The following is a 24,273-nucleotide window of genomic DNA, read 5'->3' as shown; positions in this document are numbered from 1 at the left end:
AACAAAAGTAGATAGGGTGGTAAAGATGCATATGGCATGCTTGCCCTTATCATTGAGGGGCATTGAGTATGAGAATCAGGATGTCACGTTGCAGTTGTATAAAACTTTGGTTAGACCACATTTGGAGTATTGTGTGCTGTTCTCGTTGTCCCGTTACAGGAAGGATGGGGAGGCTTTGGAGAGGATGCAGAAGAGGTTCATCAGGATGCTGCCTGGATTAGAGATGATAATAAAAAGTTGATCAAACTTGGATTGATTTCTCCGGAGCATCAGAGGCTGAGGGGAGACGTGACAGAGGTTTATAAATAAGACTAGATATAATAAGAGGCTTGGATAGGGTAGAGAGTCAGAATCTTTTCCCAGGGTAGAAATGTCAAACACCAGAGCGAATTGATTCAAGGTGAAGCGGGGAAAGTTTAAAGCAGATGTGTGAGGCAAGTTTTGTTTACGCAGAGAGTGGTGGGTGCCTGGAATGCATTGCCGGGGGAGGTGGTGGAAGCAGTTACGATAGTGGTGTTTAAGAGGTATTTAGACAGGCACATGAACGTGTAGGGAATGGATACTAGATTATGCGCAGGCAGATAGGATTAGTTTGCATTGGCATCATGGTCAGTACAGACATTGTGGACTGAAGGGCCTGTTCATGTGCTGTACTGTTCTATGTTCTATGAAATATAAACTTACAGCTTCATCCACAAATGCTCCTCGACCCACCGAGTTCCCCCAGTGTTCTGTTAGTGTTCCTCTATGGATTCTGACTGTGGTTGAGTCAGCTGCCCAGATCAACTTTCCAAATGACCTGGCAGGAAGTAGAATTTCCTGTCACACATCAGTGGTTTGTACCAACAAACTTTGACGAATCATGGACTCTTTCTAAACTAGCCTGCTTCAAATTGTTCTTTTTGTTTATGTTGGTCATGCCATGATAAAAGTAATAAAACAGATGCAAGAACAGTGAGGTGACATTACTACAGGGCCTCTCGCAACCTTATGCTGCCTCAACCTGCTTACAGTGAAGTACATTACAAGTGCAGTCACTGTTGTAATCAGGAAATGCAGCAGCTGATGAACAGACAGCAATTGCTCACCACAATAGATGACAAGTGTTGTGTGAGAGCTAAGTACTGGCGAGGCCATAGGGCAGAACTTCCCTCTCTGAAATAGTGCCAAGAGACATAGAAAAACTACAGCACAATTCAGGCCCTTCGGCCCACAAAGCTGTGCCGAACATGTCCCTACCCTAGAAATTACTAGGTTTACCCATAGCCCTCGATTTTATTCAGCTCCATGTACCTATCTAACAGTCTCTTGAAAGACCCTATCGTATCCGCCTCCACCACCGTTTCCAGCAGCCCATTCCACACACTCACCACTCTCTGAGTGAAAAACTTACCCCTGACATCTCCTCTATACCTACTCCCCAGCATCTTAAACCTATGTCCTCTTGTGGCCACCATTTCAGCCCTGGGGAAAAGCCTCCGAGTATCTACTCGATCAATACCTCTCATCATCTTTTACACCTCTATCAGGTCCCCACATCCTCCGTCTCTCCAAGGAGAAAAGGCCGAGTTCCCTCAGCCTGCTTTCATAAGGCATGCTCTGCATTCCAGGCAGCATCCTTGTAAATCTCCTCTGTACCCTCTCTATGGCTTCCACTTCTTTCCTGTAGTGAGGTGACCAGAACTGAGCACAATACTCCAAGTGGGGTCTGACCAGGGACCTATATAGCTGCAACATTACCTCTTGGCTCCTAAATTCAATTCCCCGATTGATGAAGGGCAATACGCCATATGCCTTCTTAACCACAGAGTCAAACTGTGCAGCCACTTTGAGCGTCCTACGGACTCGGACCCCAAGATCCCTCTGATCCTCCATACTGCCAAGAGCCCTACCATTAAGACTATATTCCGCCAACATATTTGACCTACCAAAATGAACCAATTCACACTTATCTGAGTTTTCCTTAATCCTGCCCGCCAAGGCCTTCTCGTGCCCCCTTCTGTCTCTCCGAATCTCTTTCTTAAGTTCCTTCCTTTTAGCCTTGTACTCTTTCAGATCTCTAACATTACCTAGCTCTCTGAACCTCTTGTAAGCTTTTCTTTTCCTTTTGACTAGATTTATTATGGCCTTCGTACACCACGGTTCCTGTATCCCCTCGTGACTCCCCTGTCTCATCGGAACATGTCTATGCAGAACTCCACACAAATACCCCCTGAATATTTGCCACATATCTTCCGTACTTTTCCCAGGGAACATCTGTTCCCAATTTAATCTTCCAATTTCCTGCCTGAGAGTCTCATAATTCCCTTTACTCCAAGTAAACACCTTTCTAGCCTGTCTGTTCCTATCTCCCTCCAGTGCTAACGTAAAGGAGATAGAATTATGATCACTATCACCAAAATGTTCACCCACTGAGAGATCTGACACCTGACCAGGTTCATTTCCCAATATCAAATCAAGCACAGCCTCTCCTCTTGTAGGTCTATCTACATACTGTATCAAGAACCCTTCCTGAACACACCTAACAAACTCCACCCCAACTAAACCCCTCACTGTCTGGAGATGCCAGTCAATGTTTGGGAAATTAAAATCCCCCATCACAACAACTCTGTTATTCTCACACCTTTCTAGGATCTGCTTCCCTATCTGCTCCTCAATAACCGTCACTATTGGGCGGCCTATAAAAAACACCCAGTAAAGTTATCGACCCCTTCCTGTTCCTAACCTCCACCCACAGAGACTCCGTAGACAATCCCTCCACAACGTCCACCTTTTCTGCAGCCGTGACACTATCTCTGATCAACAGTGCCACTCCCCCACCTCTCTTGCCTCCCTCCCTGTCCTTCCTGAAACATCTAAAACCCGGCACTTGAATCAACCATCCCAGCCCCGGAGCCATCCAAGTCTCCGTAATGGCCACCACATCATAGCTCCAAGTATCGATCCAAGCTCTAAGCTCATCCGCCTTGTTCACGATACTCCTTGCGTTAAAATAGACACATCTCAAGCCTATCTGAACACATCCCTTCTCTATCAACTGCGTATTGTACTTACTCCTAGCTTCCTCTACTTGAGAGCCAAACACCTCTTCCCCAGTCTCTCCAGTATGGATCCCACCCCCCAACAATTCTAGTTTAAACTCTCCCCAGTAGCCTTAGCAAACCTCCCCGCCAGTATGTTGGTCCCCCTGGGATTCAAGTGCAACCCGTCCTCTTTGAACAGGTCATACCTGCCCCAAAAGAGGCCCCAATGATCCAGAAATCTGAATCCCTGTTCCTTACTCCAATCCCTCAGCCACACATTTAACCTCCTCCTCATTCTGTTCCTATACCCACTGTCGCTTAGCACAGGCAGTAATCCGGAAATTACTACCTTTGAGGTCCTGCTTCTCAACTTCCTTCCTAATTCTCTATAGTCTCTTTTCAGGACCTCATTCCCTTCCCTAGCTACGTCGTTGGTACCAATATGTACCACGACCTCTAGCTGTTCTCCCTCCCCCTTCAGGATATCTTGGACGCGATCTGAAACCTCCCGGACTCTGGCACCTGGGAGGCAAACTACCTCCTGAGTTTCTTTCCTGCATCCACAGAATCGCTTGTCTGCCCACCTAACTATAGAGTCCCCTATCACTAGTGCCCTCCTCACTCCTTCCCTACCCATCTGAGCCACAGGGCTGGGCTCTGTGCCAGAGACACTGCCACTGTTGCTTCCCCCAGGTAGACTGTCTCTCCCAGCAGTTCTCAAACAGGAGTACTTATTGTCAAGGGGTTCAGCCACAGGGGTACTCTCTAGTACCTGACTCTTCCCCTTTCCCCTCCTGACTGTGACTCAATTGCCTGATTCCGATGGTCCCGGTGTGACCACCTGCCTATAACTCTTCTCTATCACTTCCTCACTCTCCCTGACCAGACGAAGGTCATCGAGCTGCATCTTCAAATTCTCCTGAGAGACCAGGTGGAACCTCAGTTTTACATGCTATCAGTGAGATTGTACAGTTTTTTCTTCAATACCACTCCAAGTGACAACAGATTTCCATGCTGAAGTCTCTGGATACCACTTGAACACACAACTTACTGACTCCAAGCTAAATGTCACCCACAAAGCTCAACTGAAACAGCACTGCTGTGTTGACAAGGGCTGCAAAGGCTGGCTTACCAACTCAAGATCCTCTCAACTACCAATTGTCAGAAAATGAAACAATCACATTGTGGAAGAGGAATAGCTTAAAAAGAAAAATTAATGTCATTTGAAATGAATGTGAAGAACCTTTTCAGCATCATATTCTTCATTTGATCAAGCCAGAGCGCAGAATCCACTGACAATCACAGCACAGAGCAGTCTGGCATGACATCACAAGGACACCACAAAGGGTTAAATTATGAAAGCAGTATATGAACAAGCATTGTATACACCATTGAAAACAATCCATAGAGTTTTACAGCATAGAAACAGGCCGACCATCATGCCTAATGCCACACTAATCCCACATTCTCCATCTCCCTCGATGCCCTGCTCATTCAAGTACCTGTCCAGATGCCTCTTAAGTGTTGTTACCGTTCCTGCCTCCACCACCTCCTCTGGCAGTTCGTTCCAGAAACCAATTACTCTTTGTGTGAAAAAATTACTTGTCAGATCCCCTTTAAACCTCCTTCCTCTCACCTTAAATTTATGCTCTAGTTTTAGACACTCCTACCACTGGAAACAGATTTTGACTATCTAATCCATCTATGCCTCTCTTAATTTTTATAAATCTTGATCATCTCACCTCTTAGCCTCCTTTGCTCCAGGAAAAACAGACCCAGCCTATCCAACCCCTGCTCACAACTCAAGCCCTCCAATTCAGTACAATTAATGTACTGAAGGCTATTAAAGGAGTTAACAGTGTAGGAAGAGAAAAACTGACTCACCTGGTGGGACAACTCAATACAAGAGATCAGAGCCTTAAATCAGTGCTAGCGTGTTCAGGGGTGACACCAGCAAGTATTTTCCTCACACAATGGGGAGTGAAATTCTGGAATTCTTTCCCCAGAGGTACAACTGTTAGCACAGGGGTCAATTCAAATACATGGCTGAAATACTTAGACAAAATCTATCAAAGGGGAGACAAAATGTGCGATAGATCAGATATGAGTAGCATGCCTGAAGAATTAAATGACTTTGTTTTCCGTGATCTGCCCACATCACTGTACAGCGAGTTTTACATCAATGCCTAATTGTGAATCCTCTCCACATGCAGGGAGTCAGCCTGTGGCCTTCTAAGGCCTCAGAGGCGATTCCACAGAAGACCAAAGTGTCCCCACTTCTGGGCTCCATGCAGATTCCACTGGCATGCACAAAAGGGTTGAGGCAGAGAAGAGGACCTCCTCTGTGGCAGCCATGACTCAAAGGGAGCTGTTTGTGGATTCTAGGCAAAGGGTGTTCAATGACAAAATTTATGAGATTGAGACTGAAAGATTTTAAGATTAAATTATCAGGAGATTCGGAGGTGAACTGCAGATCAACTGTGAATTCTTTCTCTAACCACCCTCATTAACCTATCAACCAGATGTAATCAACAGCTTATCACCGTGGCAATGTGGCATCCACCCAGGGATATTTTCTTTCTTCTATCCATCCCACCCTCTCCTTATCTGCAACTTCAGACTAATTTGGTTTCTCTCTTTCCCAGTTCTGACAAAGTGACTTCGACCAGATGGCAATGAGGAGGCGTACAGGAGTGAGATAGATCAGCTGATTGAGTAGTATTGCAACAACAACCTTGCACTCAACATCAGCAAGACCAAGAAATTGATTGTGGACTTCAGGAAGGGGAAGTCAGGAGAACACACAACAATCTTTATTGAGGGGTCAGCGGTGGAAAGGGTGAGCAGCTTCAAGTTCCTGGGCATCAACATCTTAGAGGATCTATGCTGGGCCCAACACATTGATGCAATCACGAAGAAGGCACGCCAACAGCTCTACTTCATTAGGAGTTTGAGGAGATTCAGACCGCAACCAAAGACTCTTGCAAATTTCTGCAGATGTACAGTGGAGAGCATTCTGACAGGTTGCAGCACCACCTGGTATGGAGGCTCCAATCTGCAGGATCGAAAGAGGCTGCAGAGGGTTGTAGGCTCAGCCAGCTCCATCACAGGCACAACCCTCCCCAACATTGAGGATGTCTTCAACAGGCAGTGCCTCAAGAAGGCGGCATCCACCATTAAGGACCCTCACCACCCGGGACATGCCCTCTTCTCGTTAGTACCATTGGGGAGGTGGTACAGGAGCCTGGAGACCCACACTCAACATTTCAGGAATAGCTTCTTCCCCTCCGCCATCAGATTTCTGAATGGTCCATGAACACTGCCTCGTTATTCCTCTTTTGCACTATTTATTTATTTCTGTAACTTACAGTAATTTTTATGTCTTTATGTCTTGCACTGTACTGCTGCCGCAACACAACAAATTTCACGACATATGTCAGTGATAATAAACCTGATCCTGATTCTGAACATTGTTTCTCTGTCTACACTTCTCACCACCTCAGTAAAGCAGTCAACATAATCAAAGACCCCTCCCACCGCTGACATTCTTTCTTCTCCCCACTTCCATTGGGCAGAAGATATGAAAGCTTGAAAGCACGTAGCACCAGGCTCAAGGACAGCTTCTACCCTGCTATTATAAGACTATTGAATGGTTCCCTAGAACGATAAAATCGACTCTTCACCTCACAATCTACCTCGTTATGACCTTGCACCTTATTATCTGCCTGCACTGCACTTTCTCTGTAACTGTGACACCTTATTCTGCATTGTTATTGTTTTCCCTTGTACTACCTCAATGCACTGTTGTAATGAAATGATCTGTATGGATGGCACGCAAAACGAAGTTTTTCACTGTACCTCAGTACATGTGACAAATAAGATAAGAGATAAGATATCTTTATTAGTCACATGTACATAGAAACACACAGTGAAATGCACCTTTGCGTAGAGTGTTGTGGGGGCAGCCCGCAAGTGTTGCCACACTTCCGGTGCCAACACAGCATGCCCACAGCTTCCTCACCCACACGTCTTTGGAATGTGGGAGGAAACCGGAGCACCCGGAGGAAACCCACACAGTCACGGGGAGAACGTACAAACTCCTTACAGACAGTGGCCTGAACCTGGGTCGCTGGCGCTGTAATAGTGTTACGCTAACCACTACACTACTATAATAATAAACTGATCCAATCCAACCTTTCCACAGATGCTACAAAACATCTGCTGGAGAAACCTAGCAGGTCGAGCATGATCTGTGGAAGGAAAGAAATTGTCGATGTTTCAGGTCGAAACCCTGCATCAGGATAGAGTGGCGAGGCGAGATGACCAGCATAAAGAGAAGGGGAGTGGCAAGAAAATATTCCCAGTCAATTGGTGGACTGGGGAGGGGGTGTAAGATGACCGGGAGGTAGTGCCAGATAGGGAAGGGGAGCGGGTGTGGAGTTGGGAGATAGTGGCAGGTGAACAATAGCTGGAGGCAGAGACGAGAAAGAAAAACCACATCCACAGATGCTGCCTGACCTGCTGAGTGTTTCCAGCATTTTCTGTTTTTAACTCAAAACAGATGATCCAGTCTAGTTATTTGCTTGCAAGTTGTGCTGGTATGTCCTGAGGTGGTGAAAGTCATTGTAGAAATGCAAATCATTCAGTGTAATCATTGCCTCTGTTGGTGTCAAAGACAACTCACAAAATAAACGGAAATGGAACAGAGAAAAGTTGAAGATGTGTATTTGTACCAGCTTTTTCTGTTGCAAGTGTATGATATGGGAGATAAAGTCGAGCTTTAATAGGCTCAGCGTGATTCTTTAGGATTAAATCCTACCTTGAGGAACACAGTGGTGTGCCAGCAGAGCTAATGTGCCAACTTGCCACAGATAAGATATGGGCAAATAAAATAAAGGAGCAGAATTAGGCCAATCGGCCCATCAAGTCTGCTCCGCTATTCAATCATAGCTGATTTCTTTAACCCTATTCTCCCACCTTCTACCCGTAATCCTTAACCGTTTCCCCCCCCCCCCCCCCCCCGCCAACCAATCAAGAACCCAATATAAGGTCATACCAACACAAGTTGTAAGCAAATAAACAGACTGGATCATCACTAACACTAACCCTTTTAAGTGTGCAACCAAATTAAGAATGAAATCAGACAGTACTTTTCCACAGTGAAGACTGGATGCCGGGAGGAGTGGTTGTGACATCAATCAAAAGTTACAAGATTGATAGATTTTAAGGTAAAGCAACCAAGAGATGTGGAGTTGCAGTGTACATCAACCATGAATTCCTTCATCATTTATTATGAATCCCAAAAACTGTCTTCCATTTCTTGAGACTTAGTTCTCCAATCAACCCTTTGGTCATTGGCCATTATCTTCCTATGCCTCACTGTCAAATCTTTATTCAGTAACATTCTCGTTAAAGGCTTGTGAAATTGTCGAAAGCACGATTAAAATTTGCTGCTCTAAATGATCTGTCAGATTATAATTCAACTTTTAAGATCAATCAAATATATCCTAGGTGCACAAGGGGTTCCTGCTGGCAATAGTACCATTCCTGGCATCAATTAGCATCATTAAGGGTAAGTGAAAATCAGAGAGAGTAAATGATTTAAAAATAATAAGCACAGTTTGACAAAACAGTTAACTCTATTTCACTAGGAGATATAGAACATAGTCACTTAGAAACTAACAGGAAAAAAAACACACACCAGGCACACAGCAAGGAATCTAGCTAAAGACAGCAACAGCAGGTTGCAAGAAAGAACTAACAAAGGTGAAAAACAAACTATTAAAACTCAATGGAGAGGATTTCAATTCTCCTTCAGTAGGGATGTATGGCAGGCACATTATTTCCTTCAAGGCATCTCCCATTCACTTAACTGCAGCTCAGTAAAGAACAAACATTTTTTGGGGGATGAGCGTACATTAATCTTAATCCTGCCCCCAGAAGCATGATTCTTCTTCCAAAGCAAAATGACAAAATATGAAAATGTATATCAGTTGCTCATTAGCATGGGTTGGAGTAACTTTAGTACAAGCCTGGAACAAGGAGCTCAGTTCCAGAGGTGAGGTGAGAAAGAAAAACCCTAGACATCAAGGAAACATTCGACCAAGTGTGACATCAAGGAATCCTGGATGTGGCTGTTGAAGGTCAATCACTCATGAATTTTGTGGCATGAACGTCACTAGAATATTGTCTAGGTCTTGCTGTTTCACTTACTGAGGAGTTAGAAATGGAACTGAACATCGTGCAACCATCAGCCAACATCCCCACCTCTGAATTTGTAACGGAAGCAGCTGAAGATGGAAGGGTCTAGGACACTTCCCTGAGGAATTCCTGCCATGTTCTGGGGCCAGGATGAAAAGACCTTTTACAATTTGTACAAAACAACTTGGATGAAGGCAAGTATATTAATGTGTTTGTCACACAAAGATAGATAGGAAAGTAATTTGTGAAAAAGGATGTACAGAAACTCCAAGACAATTAAGTGGGTAAAGATCTGGCAAATGGTGTAATGTGGAAAATGGGAAACCTCTCCATTTTTGGCAGGATAAATGAAAACTACACAACCTAAGTGGTGAGAGATTGCAGACTATGACAAGCAGAAGGATCTGTGCAATCTGGTGAATAATTTGAAAGGGACCAGTATACGCAGGTCAGAATCAGAGTTCAGTTTTATTATCACTGACTTAAATGACGTGAAATGTGTTGTTTTGCAGCAGCAGCAGTACAGTACAAAGACATAAAATTACTATAAATTGCAAAAATAAATAAGTCGTATAAAAAGGAATAATGAGGTAGTGTTCATGGACCGTTCAGAAATCTGATGGCGGAGGGGAAGAAGCTGTTTCTGAATCGTTGAGTGTGGGTCTTCAGGCTCCTGTACCTCCTCCCCGATGGTAGTAACGAGAAGAGGGCATGTCCCAGATGGTGAGGGTCCTTGGTGATGGATACCGCCTCACTAATATACAGCAAGTAATTAGTAATGCTAACACAGGGTTATTGTTTATTGCCAGTGAATGAAGTACAAAAGTAGAGAGGTTATGCTTCAGGTACACAAGGCACTGATTGAGCACTGTGTGCAGTTCTGATTTTCTTAAGGAAGAAAGTTAATGCGTTGGAAATAATTCAAAGAAGCTTTACTACACTAATATATAACATCCAGGTCATCTTTTAGGAAAGTTTGAACAGGGTAGGTTTGTGTTTAACAGAGTTTGGAAGAGTGAGAGGAAACTTGGCTGAAACACCTGAGGGGTCATGACAAGATTGAATTGATTTATTACTGTCAGTTGTACCGAGGTACAGTGAAAAAACTTGTCTTGCATACTGTTCATACAGATCAATTCATTAAACAGTGCATTGAGGTAGTACAAGGTAAACCAATACAGAATGCAGAGTAAAGTGTCACAGCTACAGAGAAAGTGCAGTGCAGGCAGACAATAAGGTGCAAGGTCATAATGAGGTAGATTGTGAGGTCATGAGTTCATCTTATCTATGGATGTGGAGAAGGCTTTTCCTTTTGCAGGAGAACCTAGAATTAGGGATCACTGTTTAAAAGTAAGTGGTTGCCCATTTAAGACAACGATGAGGTGTTTTCCCTCCCCCCCCAGGTGTCACAAGTCTTTGGAACTCAAAGGGCAGTGGAAGCAGCATCTTTGACTACCTTTAAGACAGACATAGATGGATACTTGCTTCACAAGGGATGACTGGGAAAGGTGTGAATGTGGAGCTGAATTTGGAGGAATGGACTATACTGGGTGCAGGAGTATTTAGTGAAGCCACAGGACATGAGAAAGGGTCACTGGAAAATTCAGGATCGAGGTTTTGGAGCCCAGAATCGGCAGTTTTGAGTTTTCTACAATACTGCCAGGACTGATGGTGAAGAATCTGAGGAGAGCCCCTAGGTTCGGGAGAACTGAAGTGAGAGTTTTCATGCTCTGTGGGACACAGGTACTGAGATGTTGTGGGATCCAGTTGTATTTCAGGCTGCAAGTCTTTACTGAGGAAACGAAAGATGATTTCACTCCCTTCCATGTCGAGCAGCTGGCTCTTCTGCCCTCAGTTTCCCCCCTCCACTGCCAGCCATATTTGTCATCAGCTCTTTAAATTCTTGATTTTATATTCCTCATTTGTTCAGACCAAATGCATCTACCATCCCCATCCCTACTCCCTCCCACCACCACCCCCACCCATCCCTCCTCAAATTCTCCACATCATGGTTTGTGGAGGCTTTTTCTGGTGCTACAATGCCCTCCAGCACACCTCTCACCCTCCAAATTTGAAATGCCCATGTCCAAACTTGTCTTTTCCCGCCCAATTAACCCTGTTCCTACTGACTGACATTGCTCATAATCTGACAGGTCCCTGCTTCCAAATTCCTGGGAATACAGCTTTGCCTAACACCTGAATTCTCAGAGTCACTGCATGGAACAGATTTACCTTAGTCAGGCTTCCAAACCGTCACCATACTAGTCAACCTGGACCTCCATTTATCGGAAAAGTTTACAACAAATGCTTCACCAGACAGGGAACTTCTGAAGTAATGCTTCTTAGCAATTTTTTTTTCTAAACTTGTTCCTTCATCTGGAACATACCTTGTTTTTAAATGACCACACCTAATCTTGTAATTATGTCTCCTCATTCGAGTCTCTCCCACGCCAATCTTTTCTCTGCCATACTTAATAGTTCAGTATCACAGATAACCGCAAGAGGCTGACTGTAGAAGTTAATGCTGGCACCAGCTCAATACTTTTGCTAATTATTGAACCCCTGCAGAGTTGTCTGTATAATTATGTCTGGACTTTAACTAAATAGCACTATTTTACAAAACAATTAAATCATTTAACCACCCACAAATGTTCAACAAATAATTTGTATACAATTCCAAAGGAGGCATGTTGGGAAAACACCATGCTATTTCACTTTAACCTCACTTCCTGACATCTGCACTCTTTCCTCATCCTCACATACAACAGGTTCCATGTGGAACAACTTGTGGGTGGTGCAGGCAGAAGGCACAGCAGAGAACAGACTGCCATGAATTGTCAACCCGTCCTTACGCTCTGCATGTTCTTCATTTCCATTGGCTTCAATGCAGAATAAATTGTACAGGTATAGACAAAGCTGCCTATTCACTTCTGCCCACCCTGCAAGTACTGTTTTAAAATCCTAAGCAGGCATTATGAAGTAGATGTTGAGACTCAAACGAGGGGACAGAGTTACACGATTAGAACATAAGGGGTAGCCATTTAAAACGAAGGAATATATTATTTTTTTCTCATAGAGGGTGGTGAATCTCTAGAATTCTCTGCCCCCAAGGGTGGTGGAGGCCGGATCATTGGGCAATTGACAGCAATGGTGAACTGGCACAGTGGAGGAATTGAGGCCTGGGGTAGACCAGCCATGATCATGTTGAAAGGCAGGGCAGGCTTGAAGGGCCAGCCATCCTACTCCATTTTCGTATGTTAAGTACCCAGATAAAATGTGCTTTAAAATCAAGACTTTGTAAACAGATTATGGGGATGGTGTTGTGCCTGTGTCATCCAATAAGATCACGGCTGATCTTTTACCCAGTGCCACTCTCTTGCACTAATCCTAAATCTCTCAATTCTCATAACATCCAAGAACATATCAGTCTTTGTCTTGAATATACTGAGGGGCCGAGCCTCCACAGCCCTCGTGTAGAGAATTCCAAAGATTCACCATTCTCTGGGTGAAAAAATTTCTTCTCATCGTTGCCATAACGGCCAACCCCTTATCTGGAGACTGTGACCCTTGGTTCTACATGCCCCACCCAGGGTAAACAACATCCCTACGTCTAACCTGGCCAGGCCAAGTAGAAGTTTCAGCCAGAAAAGGGTCAGAATATTGGAACTATAGAAAAGCCTAAGTGGCGTTTTACAAATTAGGAACTATATTTGTGAATAAAGGCCGACAAAAACTTCACAAGACCAGGGGGGAGAAAGGGATCCAACAAATGCTTTCAACTTTATGAGAAGACATGAGGAGGAAAGAGCTGTTTCAATTAGAGGCATACAGCATGGAAAAAGGCCCTTCAGCCCAACTCATCAATGCTGACGGTGTTGCCCAGCAAGCTACTCCCATCTGCCTGTGTTTGGCCCATAGCCCTCTAAACCTCTCCTATCCCTGGACTTATGGCTTTTAAATGTTGCTAAAGTGCCCACCTCAACTACTATTTCTGGCAGCTCACTCCAAATACGCACAACCCTTTGCGTGAAGAAGCTGCCCCTGATGTCCCTTTTAAATCTCTCGCCTCTGATCTTAAACCTCTGCCCTCTTGTTTTTAGCACCCCCCTCCCTGGGAAAAAGAACTATGTGCTTTCATCCTGTTTATGCCCCTCACAATCTTATATACCTCCAACAATTAATAAGAAGTGCACAAATACCTGGGAGTATCACATGGAAGTTCCAAAAAATCTCATTCCTGCAGGACAAACTAGAACAGGGTTCTCTTTACCAGATCTTTCTATTGAAGCAAAGTCTATAACAATTTAGAAAAAAGTATGAGTAAGGTTTATAATAAAAATTAAAAGGATAGAGGGGACAGGGAAGCTGCATGCATGTAATGCCAACAACAGGACAGTTGCCGCATCTGGTCCATGCCGGTGTTCTTGCTCCACATCATCTTCACTCTCCTAACCCTTCGGACCCAAAGTGCATCTTTTCTGCAAGGGTTCTGTGGGGAAGGACCACAGTCTAGGGTCCAGGTGCCGCTGAACACCGAGTGACCGGGCAACAGCCTCTCGATTGCTTCACGTTTGAGGAGGAGGCAGGAGTCGCACTGACTCGTTCTCGGAGAGTGCCTTGAACCGATGGTACAACAAATGTAGAAAAAGGCAATGGGATGGAAACTATCTTTGAGCCTGGTGGCACGTGGTTTACAAGCTTTTATGTCTTATACCTGACCAAAGGGCAGAAAAGGGAGAATGACTCGGGTGGGTGGGGTCTTTGATTATGTTGGCTGCGTTTCTGAGGCAGTGGGAAGTGTAGACAGAGTCCATGGAGGGGAGACCGGTTTCCGTAATGTACTGAGCTGTATCCACAACTCTGCAGTTTCTTGCGGTCTCAGGCAGAGCAGTTGCCGTACCAAGCCGTGTTACATCCGGATCAGATGCTTTCTCCTGCGTATCGATAAAAATTGGTGAGGGTCAACAGGGACATGCTGAATTTCCTCAGCCTAAGGAAGTAGAGGCGCTGGTGAGCTTTCTCGGCCCTAGTGTCTACGTGGTCAGACCAGGACAAGCTACTGGTGATGTTTACACACTACTTGAAGCTTTCAATCATCTCCACCTCAGCACCACCGATACATACAGAGGCGTGTGCCCCCCTCACTTCCTGAAGTTGACAACCAGCTCTATTGTTTCACTGACATTGATGGAAAGGTTGTTGTCATTATACCGTGCCACTAGGCTCTCTATCTCTTTCCTGTACTCCATCTCATTACTTGAAATATGACCCACTACGGTGATGTCATCCGCAAACTTGTAGATGGAGTTAGAGCAGAATCTGGCCACGTAGTTGTGAGTGTATAGGAAGTAGAGTAGGGGGCTCAAGATACAGTCCTGTGGGGCACCAGAGTTGAGAATAATCATGCCAGAAGTGTTGCTGCCTATCTTCACTGGTTGCGGTCTTTTGGTCAGGAAGTCAAGGATCCAGTTGCAAAGGGAGGTGCTGAATCCCAGGTCTTGGAGTTTGGAGATAAGTTTATTTAGAATTATGGCAGAGCTGTAGTCAATAAATAGGCATCTGATGTTGGTGTCTTTGTTATCCAGATACTCCAGAGATGAGTGTAGGTGCAGGGAGATGGCATTTGTCGTGGACCTGTTTTAGTGGTAGGTGAATTACACTGGGTTAAGGTTGTCTGGGAAGCTGGGGTTGATGTGTGCCATGACCAGCCACTCAAAGCACTTCATGATGGTGGATGTCAGAGCTACCAGGTGTTGGTCATTAAGGCATGTTATGTTATTTTATATTTGGTTACCCTGTGCAAGGAGTGTCCATGATTGAATGGCATGTTCCAAGTACAGGAACATGCACTTGAGGGTTACCCTGAAGGGTGGTGCATCTGATGGAAAGGCTCTAGGGGTGAGGGGGAGAGGTCCAAGGGGGAATGGCCACAGTTTAGTGCTTCCTGCCACTACACAAAAATGCTGAAACCTATATAAAACCCCTTAGACATTTCACGCATGGAACGCACAAGGAAGAAAAATTGATTACACGCTGATAGAATGCAAATCTTGCCCTATGCATGGCAACACAGGTATGTACCATATTGAATATTTACAAATTGTATGTGCAAATTATGTTTTTGAATAAAAAATGCAAATTGGGCAAGATCTCATCAGAAAATATGGAAAACTATGTCACATTCTATTATCCGAGAAATAACTTCATTCCTGCCTCAGCCTTAACTGACTAGTTTAATTACTTTTGATCTCACAGTCTCATTTCTTTAACAGCCCCTGATAATGACACAAATGATGTACAAATGACACAAATTGTGGAGTAGATTATATCAAAGTTTACATAGATTTGTTACCTGCATCGGTTTCGAATTTGTTTGTTGGACATGTTTCCCGAGGGATTGACTTAGAAAGTACAAATTTTATGGTAAATGCAGCTAACACAGACGAGCTGACATTTGGAGAATTTTACATGGCTCTGGTTGCCATATCATAGAAAGGTTGGAGAGTCACTGCAGAGGGTGCAGGACTTGAGGTTATATGGTGACGAGTCTGGATCATTTTTTTCTTGAGAGATCAAAGGGTGACCTGATATAGCTTTTTGAAATTAAGGAGCCTGAATATTCAGGTAGAGGATGCCTTGAGCCTGCTCTGCTGATCAATAAAACAACAGCTGATCACTTCAGGACCTTAAATCCACTTCCTTGCCAGTTCCCCATAACCCTCCACTCCCTCACGGTACAACGTTCTGTTTCTCTCATATGTTCAATGACCCAACCTCTGGAGTGATCTGGTAAGAAGGAATTCTCAAAACTCATAACCCTCAAAGAAGAACTTCCTCTTCACCTCAGCCTTAAAATGGACAATCCCTTTTTCTAAAATTATGGGCCCTAGTTCCAGAAACACCCTCACAAAATCTACCTTGTCAAACCCACCCAGAATGCAATCATTCCTGTTTCATATCTCAATTTTTCACTTTAGTTCTGATGACACAAGCTGATTTTAGGAAAAAGACATCAAGAGTCTTGGTAATTATTTACTCTTCTCCTAAAGCCCCTTAACAGGGGGAATAGTTTGCTATTTCTTCAAATGGAAACCTTCTGTTTTTGCCTCAGTTAGGTCATCCCTCAGCTATCTTAAACATTAGGGCTTTTACTCACCTCTGCAATGAGTACGACAATCACACAGTCTTGCTTCTCCTCAGGGGTCAGTTCATAAATGAGTGAGTTCAAGGTATCGATCAGGTAACTGTGCACCTCGCGCTTAACAGTGGGAACTCCCATCACTATCGAAACTGTGGGCACACGATGGAAAATGGATCAGGATTTCATCAACAATGCAGATCATACATCAAGAATCCACCAACAACCCAAAGTGAATAAAATAGTACAAACATACTTTTAGTTGGATGGCTCAGGTTCACTCCCCTTCTTGTGTACATGTAGAGTACAGGGCAGCATATGGTGGCACAATCAGTAATGTATTGGACCAGTACCTAGAACCCACTGCTATTACCCTGGAGATACAAGTTTGAATTCTACCATGACAGCTCGGGAATTTAAATTCAAGTAACTCGCTGCATCAGTAAAGCAGCCAACATAATCAAAGACCTCACCCACCCCGGACATTCTCTCTTCTCCCCCCTCCCATCGGGCAGAAGATACAAAAGCCTGAAAGCATGTATTACCAGGCTCAAGGACAGCTTCTATCCCACTGATATAAGACTATTGAAGGTTCCCTAGTGCGATAAGATGGACTCTTGACCTCACAATCTACCTCATTATGGCCCTTTCACCTTATGTCTGCCTGCACGTTCTCTGCAACTGTAACACTTTATTCTGCATTGTTATCGTTTTCCCTTGTACTACCTCAATGCACTGTTGTAGTGAAAGGATCTGTATTGGCAGTATGCAAGGCAAGTTTTTCACTGTACCCTGGTAGCGTAGCGGTTAACGTAATGCTATTACAGCACCAGCAACTTGGGTTCAATTCCAGCCACTGTCTGTGAGGAGTTTGTACGTTCTCCCCATGTCTGTGTGGGTTTCCTCCGGGTGCTCCGGTTTCCTCCCACATTCCAAAGACATACGGGCTAGGAGTTGTGGGCATGCTATGTTGGTGCCAGAAGCATAGCAACACTTGCGGGCTACCCCCAGAACACTCTAAGCAAAAGATGAATTTCACTGTGTGTTTCAATGTACGTGTGACTAATAAAGAAATCTGATCTTACCTGTGACAATAATAAACCAATTTACTAAATAAATCCTATTCCCAACCAACTAGTTCACCAATGCCCTATGGGAACTAATTCACTAGCAAGACTAGAATAATATATCTTACTACAATTATATGGGTCCCCAATGATACAACACCTTTTATCCTTTTTTGTAACCTTTTTTGGGCTTCTTACTTTTTATGGACTAAGTTAGGTGAAGATTCACAAAACTGGTCCCTGGAATGGCACGTCTCTGATACGAGGAGACATTAAGTAGGCGAGTCCTCTGCTCTTCAGAGTTTAGAAAAGTGAGCCGTGACCTCACTGGAATGTACAAAATTTGACAGATGCAGGAAGGATGTTTCCCTTGGCTAAGGGTTCTAGAACCAGGGGTCACAGACTCAAAATAACATGCAGACTCTAAGGAATGAAATCATTACCTCTTTATTCAGTGGGTGGTGAATCTTTCAAATTCTCTTCCCCAGAGGGCTCTGGAGGGTTAATCACTGATTGTATTTAAAACAGAGATCAGTGCATGTCAGGATATTTGTGGAATCAAGGGATAGGGCAGGAAGGCAGAAGATCAGCCACGATCTTGTTAAGTAGTAGAGCAGGCTTAAGGGCTGAATGGCCTACTCCTCATCCAATTTCATTTTCTTAAGATCCCATAAACAATATATTAAACAGGAGACATGAGATTCTACAGATGCTGGAATCTGGAGCAACACACACAAAATGCTGGAGGAACTCAGCAGGTCAGGCAGCATCTATGGAGGGAAATAAACAGTCAATGTTTTGGGTTGAGACACTTCATCAGGATTCCTGATGAAGTACTGATGAAGAGTCTCAACATGTGGTGGTCAGCGTAACGCTATTACAGTGCCAGCGACCCAGATTCCATTCCAGCCGCTGTCTGTAAGGAGTTTGCATGTTCTCCCCGTGTCTGCGTGGGTTTCCTCTGGGTGCTCCGGTTTCCTCCCACATTCCAAAGACCTACGGGTTAGGAAGTTGTGGGCATGCTATGTTGGCGCTGGAAGTGTGGCGACATTTGCGGGCTGCCCCCAGAACACTCTACGCAAAAGATGCATTTCACTGTGTGTTTCGATGTACATGTGACTAACAAAGATATCTGACGTACATTAATTAGGAGGACTCCCCACTCTAGTTCCACGTTCTTGTGTTCTCACAGAAGGAGACCTGCCACCCTCAACTGGCCCTGCTGATGTGAGTCCAAACCACCCCAGTGATGTTGACTTCCAACTGCCCTCTAAATGGGTCCGGCAGGTCACTCGGTTTAAGGGCATTTTGAGATGCACAATGAATATCACCAGGTACCCACGTGTTCCTATATTTAAAATGATGAGAGGCAGAGATAGGGTAGAGAGCCAGAGTCCATTTCCCATGGTCAGGGTGTATAAAACTAGAGGGGGAAGTTTCAGGTGAGGGGGAGGAGGTTGAAAGGGGATCTGAGGGGTAAGTTTTTCCACACACAGAGTAGATGGTATCTGGAATGAGCTGCCAGAAGAGGTGATGGAGGCAGGAACAGTAACAACACTTAAGAGGCATCTGGACAAGTACTTGAACGAGCAGGACATAGAGGGATGTGGAAGTAATGCAGGCGGGTGGGATTAGTATAGGCAGGCATGGTGGTCAGCATCATGGGCCAAAAGGCCTGCTTCGATGCTGTACAACTCTATTACACATGCTCTGAACAATTGATGAAGTAAACAACCTCAATGGTCTCACTCAGGAATAATCATGGGTCATCTTGCTTGCTGCAGATGTGGAGTTTTGTTTTGGAGGAAGGAAGAATGAAACTTACGAACAATTTCCTTCAGAAAAGACAAAGACCAAGCTACCCACTACGCCAATTATGAACAATTTTGTAAAACAATGCATCCATCACTTCGACTGACATCCACACACAGAAACTAAGCTTACGGGCACACTCAGAATGCAACCTTCAATAACAAATTTCAGTTAAATAACATCTTCTCATGTAACTAAATGCCCAAAGACTCAGGAGATTGGGAAAATTTAACTAAGCAGCATATTAGGGGAGGTGACTATGCAAGTGATTAAAGAGATAGCCTTCAGATGCCGCTTGACAAAGGGAAGTGAAGTGGTCAAACTTAGCAAGGGATTTCCTGAGCATGGGTTCTGGCAGCTGAAGGAATGGTTGCTGAGAGCAAAACAATTAAAATGGAGCAGTAAATAGAACAGTAAAGCACAGCACAGGAACAATTCTTCAGCCCACAATGTGTGTGTCAAGCACGATGCCAATTTAAATTGCATATCTGCCTGCACATGGTGTATATCCCTCCATTCCCTGCCTATTTTTGTGAACGTAGAACAGAACAGCACAGGAACAGGCCCTTCAGCCCACAATGTCTGTGCCGAGCATGATGCCAAATTAAACTAAATCCCTTCTGCCTGCAGATGATCCATATCCCTTCAGTCCCTGCAGATTCACGTCTACCTAAAAGCCTCTTAAACGCCACTGTCGTATCTGCCTCCACTACCAGCCCTAGCAGCCCATTCCAGGCACCCACCTCTCTCTGTGTAAATAAAAACTTGCCCCGCACATCTCCTTTAAACTTTCCTCCTCTCACCTTAAATACAGGTCCTCTCATATTTGACATTTCTCCCACCAGATTTCCCCTCAGCCTCCGCTGCTCCAGGGAAAACAATCCAAATTTGTACAACCTCTCTTTAAAGTTAATCCCCTCTATTCCAGGCAGCACCCTGGTAAACCTCTTCTGAACCCTCTCTGAAGCTTCCACATCCTTCCTGTAATGGGATGACCAGAACTGCACACAATACCCCAAGTGCAGCCTAACCAAAGTTTTATACACTACATCATGACTTCCTGACTCTTGTACCCTATGCCCCTAATGATGAAGGCAAGCATATTACATGCCTTCTTTACCTCTCTATCCAGCCAGCCAGAGACCTCTATCCAGCTCTCTCTAGTCAGAGTAACACACTTCTACCACTACCCTCGTCTTCTTTGGTCAAGCCAATTCCGAATCCAAACTACCAATTCACCGTGGTTCCCGTGCATCTTAATCATCCTGATCAACCTAGCAGGAGGGACTTTGTCAAACACCTTACTAAAGTCAGTGTCAGTCTAAATGCCTCTTTAACAATGAGACAGAATTGGATGAGTGTGGAACTGAGGGTTGTGGGGCTGGGAAACGAGCGATGAGTGAAGCCACAGAAGGATTAAAGGCAAAGAGGTGGGACGAGGCAATTTGGCCCCTCACACCAGCTCTGCCAATCAGTAAGATCAGCACCACTTCCCTAACCCGAGACTCTGATACCTCCAAAAATAATTTGATCTGTGCCTTGAATATTCTCAGCAACCAGGCCTCACAGCCCACTTGGATAAGGAATTCAAAAGGGTAAAGAAATTCCTCATCTGTCCCTAACGGCCAGTCTCCTATTTTGAGACTGTGACTCCTGGTCCTAGACACTGAGGCAGGCGGAGCATCATCCCCATATACTCCTTGTAGAACCCCATATCAAGGTGCCGGGAGTGTCAGTGGGGGAGCATCTTAGAGATAGTGACCACAACTGTATGTATCAATGTGGTTATGGAAGAAAGAACAGATCAGCAATAAAGGTCTTGAATTGAGGTCTCATTAAAATAAGACAAGACCTGGTAAAAGTAGACTGGGAGCATTTACTTTCAGGCGTCTACATCTGTACAGTGGGAAGTATTGGAGCAACAAGAGTTCAGGGTCATCATGTTCCTGTAATAGTGAAAGCCAGCAGTGACAGGTAGAAGGAATCCTGAACCAAGGAATACTGAGGGGTGGATAAAGAGAAAAGAAGAAGCATATTGCAGGTATTGAGAACTAAAGATGGGGAAAGCCGATCAAGAATATAGGAAGTGTACAGAGACACTTAAAAAGGAAATTAGGAAGGCAAGGAGGAGTTACGAAATATCACTTGCAGACAGGAAGGTACATCTATAAGTACGTTAAGGACAAAATATTACCAGGGAAACAGTAGGATGCTTCAGGGACAACAAGCATCATCTATGCATGCAGCCTGAAGGTGTAGATGAGGTTCTAAATGAATACTTTTTAAAATCAGTATTCACAAGGGGAGTCAACTTTGTTGTGGGAGAGTTCAGTGAAGAGGAAGATGAAAGTTTAGTACAAGTCTCCATAAATAAAGAGGATGTAGTCAATGCCTTGCATGGGACTAGCTTAGATGGGTGTCTTGGTCAGCATGGACCAATTGGGCCGAAGGGTCTGTTTCCGTGCTGTATGACTCTGTGACAACTTCACAAGTTCCACCTGCCATGTCCTCACCCATTCATTACACTTGTCTATATCTAGTGCAGGCACGGTAGTGTAGCGGTTAGCGTAACGCTATTACAGCGCCAGTGACCCAGGTTCAATTCCTGCCACAGTCTGTAAGGAGTTTGTACGTTCTCCCCAAGTCAGCATCGGTTTCCTCCCGGTGCTCCGGTTTCCTCCCACATTCCAAAGATGTAGGGGTTAGGAGTTGTGGGCATGCAATGTTGGCGCCAGAAGCGTGGCGACACTTGCGGGCTGCCCCCAGAACACTCTACGCAAAAGATGCATTTCACTGTGTTTCGATGCACGTGACTAATAAAGGTATCTTACCTATATCTCCCAGAAGCTTTCCGCATCCTCCTCACAACCCATGCTGGCCCCCAGCCTGGTAGCATCAGCAAACACATTCATAGAACATTACAGCACAGTACAGGCCCTTCGGCCCACAACGTTGTCTATATTTTATCCTGCTATTTTATCTATCCAACCCTTCCCTCAAACATACCCCTCCATTTTTCTGTCACCCATGTGTCTATCTGAGAGTCTCTTAATTGTCCCAAATGTATCTGCCTCCACCACCTCCACCAGCAGTGTGTTCCATGCACCCATCACTCTCTGTGTAAAAAATAACTTGCCTCTGACATCCCCCTTATACCTTCCTCCAATCATCTTAAAATTACGACCACTCGTGTGAGTCATTTTCGCCCTGGGAAAAAGTTTCTGGCTGTCCACTCGATCTATGCCTCTTATCACCTTGTACACCTCTATCAAGTCACCTTTCATCCTCCTTCTCTCCAAAGAGAAAAGCCTGAGCTCACTCAACCTATCCTCATAAGATATGCTCTCCAATCCTGGCAGCATCCTGGTAAATCTCCTCTGCATCCTCTCTAAAGCTTCCACATCCTTTCTATAATGAGGCGACCAGAACCGAACACAATACTCTGGTCTAACCAGAGTTCTAGAGCTGCAACATTACCTGGCAGCTCTTGAACTCAATACCCTGACTAATGAAGGCCAACACACCATGTGCCTTCTTAACAACCCTATCGACCTCCACAGCAACCTTGAGGGATCTATGGACATGGACCCCAAGATCTTGTAACCTTGTATTCTGCCTTGTATTAACCTTGCATTCTGCCTTCAAATTCGATCTTCCAAAGTGCATCATTTCACACATTTCCGAGTTGAACTCCATCTGCCACTTCTCAACCCAGCTCTGCATCCTATCAATATCCTGTTGTAACCTACAACAACCTTCTACACTATCCACAACACCACCAACCTTCGTATCATCTGCAAACTTACTAACCCTCGGCACGGTAGTGTAGTGGTTAGCATAACGCTTTACAGTGCCAGAGACCTGGGTTCAATTCCGGCCACTGCCTGTAAGGAGTTTGTACGTTCTCCGTGTCTGCGTGGGTTTCCTCCAGGCGCTCCGGTTTCCTCCCACATTCAACAGAAGACGTACGGGTTAGGTAGTTGTGAGCGTGCTATGTTGGCGCCAGAAGTGTGGCGACACTTGCGGGCTGCTCCCAGAACACTCTATGCAAAAGATGCATTTCACTGTGTGTTTCGATGTACATGTGACTAATAAAGATATCTTATCTCTTCCAAATCCTCATCCAAGTCATTTATACAAATCACAAAAAACAGGGGTCCCAGAACAGATCCCTGCGGAACACCACTGGTCACCGACCTCCAGTCAGAATACGCTCCATCTACCACCACCCTCTGTCTTCTATGGGTGAGCCAATTCTGAATCCACACAGCCAAGCTGCCCTGGCCCTCCTGACTGGGACTGGTACTGCTGCTCAGAAGGGAGGGGTGGGAAAGAGACATGCGGTAGTGATAGGGGACTCGATAGTCAGGGAAACAGACAGGAGGTTCTGTGGCAGTGAGCATGAATCCCGGATGGTATGTTGCCTCCCAGGTGCCAGGGTCCGGGATGTCACTGATCGGGTCCACAGAATTCTTGAGTGGGAGGGAGAGCAGCCAGAAGTTGTGGTCCATATTGGCACCAACGACATAGGTAGGAAGGGGGATGAGGTCCTGAAGAGTGAATTCAGGGAGCTAGGCAGAAAATTGAGGAACAGGACCTCAAGGGTAGCAATCTCGGGATTGCTGCCAGTGCCACGTGATAGTGAAGGTAGGAATAGGAGGAGGTGGCAGATAAATGCGTGGCTGAGAAGCTGGTGCAGGAGGGAGGGTTTTAGATTTCTGGATCATTGGGATCTCTTCTCAGGAAGGTGGGACCTGTACAGAGAGGACGGGTTACACCTGAACCAGAAGGGGGCCAATATCCTTGTGGCGAGATTTGCTAGGGTGGTTCGGGAGGGTTTAAACTAGTTTGTGAGGGGGAAGGGAACCGGAGGAGTAGGTCAGAGGAAGAAGGGGATGGGGAAAAGTTAGATCAAACAGGTAGAGAGGCTTTGGGGAAGGAGAAGCAGAATACAGGCTATAAATGTAGTAAGGTAGATGGACTGAAGTGTGTTTACTTAAATGCAAGAAGCATCAGGGATAAGGGAGATGAA

The 24,273-nt window shown here is 44.9% G+C and overlaps 1 protein-coding gene across 1 annotated transcript in view; it reads right to left on the bottom strand.

Annotated features, from left to right (window-relative positions):
• The window catches only part of mgat4b (alpha-1,3-mannosyl-glycoprotein 4-beta-N-acetylglucosaminyltransferase B), a 258,918-nt gene that overhangs the window by 86,569 nt on the left and 148,076 nt on the right, over positions 1-24,273 (bottom strand). Inside the window, exon 4 of the mRNA XM_052015206.1 lies at positions 16,381-16,514. Coding sequence (XP_051871166.1) covers positions 16,381-16,514 — 134 coding nt within the window. The remainder of the gene's footprint in view (positions 1-16,380; positions 16,515-24,273) is intronic.

This window comes from Pristis pectinata, chromosome 4 (assembly GCF_009764475.1).
Source record: "Pristis pectinata isolate sPriPec2 chromosome 4, sPriPec2.1.pri, whole genome shotgun sequence".
NCBI lineage: Eukaryota > Metazoa > Chordata > Chondrichthyes > Rhinopristiformes > Pristidae > Pristis > Pristis pectinata.
Note: the sequence above shows the minus strand (reverse complement) of the source record. Positions and strands in the feature narration are given on the sequence as shown.